The 10,947-nt window shown below is 46.7% G+C and overlaps 1 protein-coding gene across 1 annotated transcript; it reads left to right on the top strand.

Annotated features, from left to right (window-relative positions):
• The first annotated feature begins 6,286 nt into the window (after window positions 1-6,286).
• LOC109306352 (leucine-rich repeat and IQ domain-containing protein 4-like) lies at window positions 6,287-8,627 on the top strand. Its single transcript, XM_019529694.1, is given in 2 exon segments — window positions 6,287-6,729; window positions 6,732-8,627. Coding segments are annotated over 2 exon segments (789 nt in total). The 5' UTR covers window positions 6,287-6,476; the 3' UTR covers window positions 7,268-8,627.
• The last annotated feature ends 2,320 nt before the right edge of the window (window positions 8,628-10,947 follow it).

The raw sequence follows: 10,947 nt of genomic DNA, 5'->3' as shown, positions 1-10,947 counted from the left end.
TATATGATATTGATGCCTAGCATAGCTGTCACTGTTTATATAGAAATTGTTGTGGTGCCAAAAATAAGAGTTCAGCTGGTGAATTCTTGTCTGAACATCAGTCACCCCATCCTCCCCTTCCCCCCCCCCCAGAAAGATCCCAAGTGCTCCATTCAATCCATGGTCATGCCTGTGAAACAGGCCTGCAATGAGGTTGTTAGCACTAGCTGCAAATTGCTAAGACGCTGGGGAAACATGCCATGCAGAGGCTGGCAAAGAGCGATGCCATGCCTTCAGCTCACAATGGACAATCAGTTATAGGCAACAAGCACCGGGTTTCCCAGAACAGCCATGTTAAATTTAATGTTCTCTTGCTCATAAAGGACACAAACTGTAATCATGCGAATCCAATTTATAGGCTTTTTACAGCCTTTTTACAGGCGTGGCATTAGGGCTCTGAATAGAGGGTAAGACGCGGCATCCTGCTCTGCACGTGTTCTCCCATTACGCTCCAGAGGTTGTAGTCCCGGCATGTGGGGCTTTTGCTCTTATTGCCGAGGAGAAGCCTCTGCAAGCCACCAGGAAGTTTGTCCTCCTTCAGCTAAGACGATGTTTTGTGCCGTCTTTGCTGTAAATGGCTAATGGCACCACCTAACGTTAATAGAGGGGTCTTCCACGTCTGGGCTAGATGTTATGTTGGGATGGAGCGTGTTATGGGAGGTCAGTCTAGATGGACTGTGTTATGGAAGGGATCTGAGAAGAGGCTGGAGAAGCACCTCTTTGAGATGGTTTAGGAATAGTGAGCCCATCATGCATCAGTGCAGGGGTTGGAATAGATGGCCGTAGAAATCCCTTCCAGTCCTATGACTGTGAGAGCTCCCCTCTTGCTTGTGAATCCGAACATCTGAGTGTGATGTGCAGTCCACCATTTCTGAATGATGCGGTGCACAGTTTTGGAAGTAAGGAAGTATGTCGGAGCTGATCCATTAGAGGGCCTCTTACATGCAGTGGGCAGTGCAGATAAGTATTTGGAGAACAAATGAGTTAAAGGAAGTTTTGTAGATGTATCAAATAGTCCCACCCAGAGACTGGCTGTTGAAAATAGTTGATCTCTTCAGTATGAAAAATGCAATAATGACCATATCTCCATATGGGAGGATACAAGTCTTTCTTCTGTAGATTGCAGTGGTGTCATTCCCCTGCTAATACACAGTGGTTCATTGTATTTTCATTTACCATGTTCTTTGCCATATAAAGACAGTAATGGTGAACGTTTCATACATGGAAGAGTTAATTGCTTATGGTGTAACTTAAGGAAGTGTGTCTATGCTGTGCTTCCTCTGATAGGTCAACTCTCTGTATTTAAACCATTGTAATGTCTAATCTGTGCAGCAAACAGTAGGCAGGCATGTTGATCACACAGCGCTTTGCAGTACCAGGCTTTCTGTGCAAGGCTAGGATACAGTCCACCTACGATAGCGGTAACAGAGGGCGAGTTTCACACCCAAGAGGTGCCTCCCTCATAGCACAGAACGTCATTGCTGATAGGTATCGTGGCAGCGGCCAGGTTGTGTAGAGGTCAGGTATCTTAACTGGGCCATGTTAATGTGACATTTAACTCCTGTCATTTCAGTAACTCACAAGACTCTGTACCTCATATCTAGGAATGCCTCTGCACCTTCTGCTTTGGCTGTAACAAAGTCAGCATGATGTACATAGTGTAAGTGGGAAATACATACAAATGTTCTTAAAATAGGCTCAGGGCCTTTTTCCCCTCCGTGAGATTGTGCAGTGGATTCTCATTTTGAGGCTTTAACACAGGATGCAGTTGCTTGAGAGGGGGAGAGAGTGGTTTTTTCCCCTTTGCAATCTCTTGAATTCAGAAATCTATGCACTTTTGCCAAGAGGTGGCTGCTCTTAAAATAAAAGGCATTTCTGCAATTTGAGCGGCAGTTGCAAATACGAATAGAGGATGCACAGACTAGATGCTTGTGACATGTCCCTGATTTCAGTCCATGGTCATCCTGGGACACTGAGAAAACACTCCGGTGGGCTGCTTTTCTTTCTCTATCACTGCTTGCTGTAGCTCCAAGCACGTGGTTACAAGTGTGTGCTATGGCTCTGTCATTTATGTAGCTTACCCATCCTCAGAAGTTGTGACCAAACCCTTTACCAGCCCCTCTGAATTCCAAGATGGCAGGAAATGGCTTGCATAAGAAGAGAAGATCTTAAAGAGAGTGGTGTTTGGTTAAAATATGGGCAGGATGTCCTTAATGCTGCTAGAGTGATAATGCCGATTGCACCAACAGTTAACAATATCCTGTGAACTGGCTTAAGCACTTAGCAGAAATAGCACGTGTTCCTTGTGGAGCAAACCTGTAATATCTAAGCAATAAAACCCAGAGGAGTGGATTGGCCCACAAAGATCACCTAGGAAGAACGAGCCCTTTTTAATGTACAACTTCATGTCATGGGAGATATAGAACTACACTGATGAGAGCATGGCCTTGATGGAGAATTCAGTGAGAAAATTTCTTTTGCTATGAACCACGATGGGAACGGGCCCAGTGTGTGCAATTTGAAGTGTAGGTCCCAACATCCAAAATAGGCTTAATTTACAGAGAACTGAGAAATCTTCCCACAGCCCCAGTGGGCATTTCTTTAGACCCCAATCGCACGTGTCCTTTTCCATGGGCTTTACTGAGCAGGTTTGCACAAATAGAGACTGAGGAAGGACTGGCTTGGTTGTAGTGCTACAGAGAAGAACCTGGGGCTGACCATATGTTGAATTTGAGCCAACAGTGTGCTCTTGTTGCAAAACAAGCCATCAGCAACCTGGGTTGTATTAATATTAGTGTCACTTGCCAAAGAAGGGAAGTGATTCTTCTGCTCTATTTGGCACTGGGGAGGTCTTACCTGGAGTCCTGCGCCCAGTTTTGGGCCCCACGCTTGAAGAAAGATGGGTACAGCTGGGAAAGAGTTCAGTGCAGGGCAACCAAAAATATGAAGGGCCTGGCAGGTAAGACTTATGAGACTTATGAGGAAAGACTGAAAGACCTGAGGTTATATAACCTGTAGAAGAGAAGCTTTGAGAGGGCATTTGATAAGTCTTCAAGTCTCCGAAACGTGATTATAGAGAGGATACACATGGGCTCTTTTTTGTGGCTGTAGGAACAACGGTCTCAAGCTGCAGCAGGGAAATTCGGGTTGGGGCTTAGCAGGAACTTTCTGACTATGAGTGTGGTCAGGCATTGCAACAGGCCACGTAGGGAAGTTGTGGTATCTCCAGGCTTGGAAACTTTCAGCAGCAGGGTAGACGAACACTTGGAAGGGATGGTTCAATCAGAGGGTGCACTAGATGACCTCGCGAGGTCCATTCCAGCTGTGCTTTCCTATGATCCTACTTGACGTATCATAAGCAGGTCCAAGCGGGCTACTCCAAGGCATACAGTTCAGTAAAGGAGGGGGTCAGAGCCTTATTGAATTACCTAGCTTATGCACCCGGATCTGACATGTTATGCCTTAACCTCTCTGTGCCTCAGCATCCCTGTCTCCAAATGGTTGCATGATCAAGCCCTGTGATATCCATGGGATGAGAAGTACTAGTATATGCAAGTGCCACCTATCACAATAATGTCTATGAATGGAGCTTGTGGTTTATGTCTGAGCATCGCTCGCCTTTTTTCATCAGCGCAGCCCAGCCTTACTGAAAAAAGGGCATGCTGATTAAATATGATTAGGGATACAGCCAACATTTTATTTATAGATTTAAAAGGTGCTAATTATATGTGAGTTTTATGGCATTGTGTGATTTTTTTTTTCCGTTTGTTTAATGGAGTGTATAAATTATTGTGGTTGTTAGTAAATAAGCTATTGTTCCAAGCATTTAAAAAAAAATATTTTTATTATCATTCTTTTGCCTATTAAATGAACACCCCCCAGAATTATTTTGGGGGAAAGAAATGTGTGCGTTAAATTATTTCAGGGATTCTTATTTGTGGTTGAAAGTCTTTCAGCCTGAATTAGCTTTCTTTCACGGAAGCTCTCGCTGGCATTTAATTATTTTCCTTCCCTGCCATTTGTGAACAGTTTGCAACACAGTCTCATGGTGCTACTTTACTAAGCTCCGTTTTTTTTTTTTTCTTCTCTTGTTGTTGTTAATATGGGCTTATTAAACTATTTAAAACTGACCAGCTGTTCTGCCTGTTTGTTTGGAAATTTGTGTTCACCAACAGAAAACAGAAGAGCAGACGGGTAAAACAAATGATTTTGCGTTCTCTCAACATAATGCTCTTGCTGCATCGGTGTCTAACTTGAGGGTCTCTGCTCAGAGCCCAAGGCACGATGGGAAGCTACCGTATGAGATATTGGCATCTTTCAAGGAGGAGGACGCTTCGGTGGTCCGGGGTCACCTTGGGGCTCAAAAACATTGGGTTCAGTTCTCTGCCTTGCTGCAGACTTCCTCTGTATTCATAGAGAAATCATTCAAGTCTTGGAAAAGTCGCTTCAGATCCACCAAGATGGTTACAAGCCGAACTAGTATGGGAGGTGTCAACATTTCTTTGCGAAGCTGGGCCCCAGCCTAGATATGGCTCGGTTGTAAGGCACAAGGCAGGGTGGCACCTTCTAGACTAACTCGTACAGAGAGGCCTTAAAGATAGCAAAGCTACGTTATTGGGACCATGTCGGCGTGTAAGCGAGAGAGGAGACATACTAGAGCTGTACCCTCCCAGCAAGCAATCTTGAATAGAAATGCAGGAGCTGCTTCCCAAGGGTGTTGCTGCACTCGGCTGCCTCAGTGACATGGGGACCTGTATCTTTAGTGTCACCAGAAAATTGTGGTCTGCAGCTGACTTGAAGCATGCGCTGGACGTTGCTAGAATGGCGTTTCCTGGGCAAATTTTCCCCACATGCTTTCTTAGGCAAGTAGGGGGAGATGCATGTCTTTATGGAAGGCCAGAACCAGCTAGCAAGAGCTCCTATGGGACTGAAGTCCTATTCGGTTTTGGTGCTAGTGTCCTACCCTGGGGGTGAGCACTCCTCTGAGGACCACGCAGCATGCTGGAAACAGCCAGCAGGGGCAGGAAGAGGGTCCCCTGAGTTGTTCCACTGCCGGTTTGGTGCCTGCGGATGAGAGATGGTGGGCACGGTGCCTTTGAGAGCATCCTTCTCAGGGATTCTTCTTATGCCAAGTCTCCATTTTGCAGGAAACCAGCATTTCTGGTCAGGAATTTTTCCCCCACAAACAAGACTCTGAAGCATGGAGGCTATTTTCTTTCCAGGGATACGTTACCTTACAAGGCTGCTGAGCCCTTCCTTCCCTTTGAACAACCGGTTCTCTCTATTAAACCTCGTGCTGTCTCCTTGAACTTCCTCCAGACAGAAGTGCTGTCATTTCAGTACCAAGATGGCATCCTTCAAAAGACAGAGCAGTGTGCATTTCATTAAACACTGCTGACCTCCATAGCCTCTAAAACTGGGGTTGTTTCCTCGCAACTGACCCTCTGTATTATCCACTTAACCTATAATGTCACAAACGTGGCGTTTTGGGCTAGTCTCGACAAGCGCCTATATAGTAGCCATACACACTTTAATCCCCGGATCTGAAAGGGTGAACATACCCTTTGCAGTGGTCAGTGGTTATCTTCCTTCTTAGGAATGGGGAAAATGAGATTGCAGGCAGCTCGCACCTGATTTTCAGACGTGCCGGACACATTTGCACTTCCACTGAAATGTCAAAGCTGGCCCTCTGCTCATTTGGAAATAAAGCTTTAAGGCCCAAGCACCCAACTCCCATTGGTATCACTGGGATTTAAGCACTTAAACAGGAATGAGATGCCCATATACGTTTGCCTGAGGTCACGTGTGTGTCTGCAGCAGAGCCAGGAAGACTAGAAATATCTCCCCTGACTCTGCCGTATGTTTTTATCACAGGGTCCCAGTGCTGCTGCACAAAATCCCCTGGAGCTAGTTGCACAAAATCCCCTGGAGCTAGTTGAACTACTAGGGGGTTGGATCTGAAGACTCATTGGGGTTGGATCTGATCCTCAGTGAGTAATGAAGACCCACAGGTCCACAGGTCATCCCCCTAGTAAAAACTGGACATAAAAGGGACCCCAGCAAAAGCTGCTGCTAGGCTCAGCTCGAGAGTTTTGTTTTGCTTTCTGAAGTCAGACAAAAGCTCTCCCATGTCTCCCTGAGTTAGGCAAAGAGCACACAAGAGGCTGTGCTTGTTCAGTGTGCTGGGCAGCGAGTGCACTGCTTGAAGCTAATCTAAGGGGGGTGGGGGGGCTATTCATCTGAGCCGTAAGACGAGTGTTTGCTCAATGGAGGTAACTGAGCAACCTTGAACACACAATGTTTGTGCCAAGAACGTGCTTGCCAGAGTCAACAAAGAGCCGAGCATTCAAGAAGTCAGCAACGGCCGGCAGAGAACGTGACACTCCCCCAGGGACCTTATTCCCCCCTGCTCACCCCTCGCTGCTTCTGGAGGAAGCATGCAACCCGCTCCCTTCTTCGGTTCCTTCTGTGCTAGCTCAGACCTGCAGTGGAAGTACCTTGTGGAGCATGACCCCAAGTATGAAGGACGGAAGAAACTCAAAGTCGAAGGCAAGCAGCTGGTGTCTTTGCCTCGGCAGATCTTCGCCTTGGAAGCCCTGCAGGTTCTGGAGCTGAGCCCAGAAAGAAAGAGCTGTCTCCAGTACCGGTTGGAGCTGATCCCCCAACAAATCAGCCGGCTGAAGAACCTGACCCTCTCTACATGGACTCCAACAACTTGAAGGAGATCCCTGCTGAAATCGGCACCTTGAGCCGCTTAGAGAGACTCACCCTCAGCAACAACAGCCTGCGCTCGCTGCCGCGGGAAATTGGGCACCTCCAGAAGCTGCACAGCCTCCACCTGGCCAACAACAGCTTCACTGAACTGCCGCCCCAGTTGTGCCAGCTGAGAAACCTGGCTTTTCTGGACCTCAGCGATAACCAGATCAGCTCCATCCCCCCTGGCATTCAGCACCTGGAGAGTCTGGAGACGCTGCTGCTGCTGTTCAATCTTCTGGAGCATCTACCAGGAAGTATATGCGTCTTAAGAAACTTGTGCACTCTTTGGCTAGGCAATAACAAGCTCAGATCCCTTCCAGCCAACTTTGGGGACCTGGTAAACTTGGACTGGGGTTATAATTATTGTTCATGTAACTTTGAGGGAAACCCACTGGAGTGCCCCCCACCAGAAGTGTGCAGCAGAGGCCCACGGCAGATCAGGGAGTACTTTTGCTCTCTGTGTAGAGAATAGAAATGCTGGGGAAATGTCTGTGATGGGTTTATACCAACCCATCCAAATCTTCCAGCATGATGGAAAAGGCTGGTAGAATTAGAAAGCTGCGAGACTTAGATGGCATATGATTATATTATGCCACTGTTAAGCAAATGGTTGTATATATCCTCCAAGAAATATTTCAGGAGTGGATGGGATCTCTTTTTTACCGGTATTTCCAGTCTCAAAGATTTCTGTCTGGCAATGATATTGTCTTATGGGCACGAAGAAGCTAACTCTTTCTAATTCTGTGGGTACCATGCCAGTCACACTTTTGATAGCTGTGTAAATCTTTACAATGGGCATGGCTTAGGCCCTTGCCTAAAATGAAATTAGAGACAGAAGAACCCATGTTTGAATAGAGGAGCCCATGTTTGTATAGGAGCCCATGTTTGAATCTCAACCTAGAATAGGGTTAGGCTGAGATTGGGGGCAATGTCCAGGGCCAAAGCACAGTACCTATAATGTGTCCTATGCCCATGAGTCTTCTCCCATTTTGGAAATGCCTAGGGAGAACCATAGGGAAGAGAGCCAGTGATTTTAGCGCCATCCTTTTGGGAATGGGAAGAAGGTCGGTGCTTGAGATTCCAGATATGGTCTGTCCCTGATGGAGAAGTGAGCGAATAGATACATCTAAAGCGGCATTAAAAGAAACATCCTCTGTGCATAAGGCCAGTGGTGCAACAGGAGAGAGTCAGGGGATTCAGGCGGCTCCTCTCAGCTCTCTCATGGTCCCAGTTGATATGGTATCAGGTCACACCTTGGACAGGTGAGGAGATGGAGAAAGGAACTTGTGATTAAGTCACTTAGACACTTAAATCCTACACTATTCAGCTTAAACTTTGATCTTGCAGCTGACTCTAGACGACAGCCTCTACGTGGCATCTCACTGCAGCCTGCCGGGTGAGAACAGCCCAACCACCAGCAGTTTAATTGCAGGATAAGGTCCTGGGCATTTGCCTTGCTCAGGGGCATTCACAAACTCTGTTCAGCCTTTGTGAGGAAAAGGAGGTAGGTGGAGAGTATCCAATGATGCCAGAAAGGTTGTTTCTTATCCTCAGCTGGGGAGTTTTCAGGTTTTTTAGACTAGAAGCACCCAAAGCTGGAAATCCATTGAAAATATATGGCAAAATAATAACGGTGCCTCCTAGTAATTGCATTCCTCTCTGTCGTTCTCTCCTTCATTCACCATGCCCAGAGGAGTTGTCTGTCTATTGACTCCTGTGAAATCCTATGAAATATGAACTTTCATTTCTACCCGGGAGAGCTTTTACGATCTTTTCTCCTATACCTGATGAAGGGGGCTTGTGCCTGAAAGCTTGCAATTAAAGACATTTTTTTTTTTTTGCAAAAATGTTGTTGGTCTAATAAAAGATACCATCTCTACTATGAGTCCTGATTCTCTTTCATTCTTGCCTTCTCTCTTCTAATCTTTCAGCCTTTTTTTTTTTTTACTTTTTATCACTGCATCCTGTTTTATCTTGCTCTTGTTCTTATGCAGCTCTTCTTATGTTTGATTTTCTCCCTCCAAACTCTCTTCACTTTTCTTGAAAATGTTATTTTCTTCCCAGCTGTGCCCTTTCTGGCGCCTCTCATCTGGCCGCAGTCCAAGCGTGAGCACAGCACACGGCAAACTCGGCTTCTCCCGGAGAGCTGCCAGGCTGTCGTACCTTCTGGGGTCTGAACGTGTGGTTTCAAGGATCGTAAGTACAGTATTTCAAACACTGATGCTAGGCATGCTAAGCCTCCAGCTTGATCATTTTGCTCTCCCTATAGCAGGGATCAGCATCAAAGAAAGTGAGTTAATGCCGAAATCCATTCTGGTGCTGAGGAGGCAACTTTTGATGCTCTGAGTGGGAGCTGACTTTTTTCCTGGGCTTTTGCACTGAGTCTATCCCTGGCCTCAGGAAAGCAATACTTCACCCGTCCATCTTATTCCAATGACACTGCAAACCAGTACAGCAGTATGCCACCCCATATGATGTTGGTGATGTGCATAATAATATATTCACTCGAATTCAGCATTAAAACAGCAACTTGTAAAAGTCATGTTCAAATGTATGATAATTCATCGCTGGACAGGGATATTTCCATGACAACAGCTTTCAAAAGCAGTGTTGCCTGGGCCTTTACGACAGGTGAAGAACAACATGCTGGAGACACAAAACAGAGGTACAGGGGCTCCTGGTTATTCGTGAGGAGTATTACTGAGCTACCTTATCAGGGTCGTCCGTTGTGTCGATAAAGATCAAGAGTTTCCAGGGGGCAGGAACAAGTGGAAGGAAGGGAGCAGGGACATGAGTTGCAGGTGACTTACAGCCATAATATTGTGCAGACGTGTAACTGGAGATGATTTGTGAAATAAGGACCAGGGACGTCAGAGATGACAGAACTGGGAACAGTGGGGCCAGGCTCTGTGGCTCCAAAGAAGTATAAAAAAACCTGAAGTTTCTTTTTCCCCCTAATTGCCACCATCTCACTTTTTGGCCTTGATCACATCACTTAAGCTGTTTTGTGCCTCCTGCCTTCCATGTTAGATGGGCATAATAAGCACCAGCCATGTAAAGTGCATCATGGGTAGTGGTCCATGCAAGTTCAGTGCAGAATAACAGTGGAAGGAAGACCTGCTCCTTGCTCTTCCGGGGCGTGTGTGTGTGTCTGAGGCTGTTAGTTCTCGAAACCTGAAGACAAGATTCTCCACCTTTTGCTGCATAAATCCCTTCTAGGAACAAAATACCAGGCATCTCTTTAGGAAGAAAATTTCTGGCAATTCCAGCCAAACTCCTGTAAGACGCATGAGGTCTACTGAGTTTTAGCAACCTCTTTTCCTTCTCAGTTGCTTGTGAAGCCTTTGTGCTTGAGCTTCCCATTTGGGCTGCAGGAGCCCTTCTGTTCCACGCCATTCCCTCTTGGAAAGCAATTGTGCCAATGAGTTCCCCAGGCATGACTAATTTTTCTGATTTATGGCTGCATTAAAGCCAATGTTGTCATTGGCTTCAGTGGGGAAGTTTGAAGGACTCACCACGGTAGGGCTCAAGAAGGGTTTCTAGAAGCTGGGAGCTGAAGCGAGCAAGGATTCATTTTCAAGCTCATTCAGTGACTCCCGTCCCTCCCACTCCCTCCCGCCCTTGTGAGGTCAGACAAGAGTGCTGGAGCCTGGTTTTCCCATCAGCAGAGTGTGCACGGATGCTGCTGCAAGCCAATAGTAGAGGCGTGTACGTAATTAGCAGGGTGACACAGATCCTGATGTGCTTTGAGTAAAGACACTTGATTCACCTTCCTCTTCCCTTGCCTCTCCCGAGCGTATTTTAACAAACTGCTACCTGTCCTGGCAGCAGCACGACATTGCCAGCTGTCCATCCCCCTGCTTGACCTGCAGCAAGTTCAAGGGTGCTTTCGATGCATCGGGCATTGTGCCTGGTCATTGCTCATTAGGGGTGTTCCTGAAGCTTTTAAGGATAGGTTGGATGAAGGCTGTTGAATGTCTTTGGGCCTGTGGGCTGAATCCAACCCTGAGGCTTCTTGCAGACCAGATCCAGGCCGCAGGGCTTCCCACGGGCTGAATGACCCATGAGTGGAAGTGGCAGCAGTAATCCCCATTACTGGGGAGCCACTATTGTAGTGCAGGTCTGGAACCCAGGGGGTTAATGCCATTGCCA

Source organism: Crocodylus porosus, unplaced genomic scaffold (assembly GCF_001723895.1).
Source record: "Crocodylus porosus isolate Cpor-Errol unplaced genomic scaffold, CroPor_comp1, whole genome shotgun sequence".
NCBI lineage: Eukaryota > Metazoa > Chordata > Crocodylia > Crocodylidae > Crocodylus > Crocodylus porosus.
This window is presented reverse-complemented; position numbering and strand designations above follow the sequence as displayed.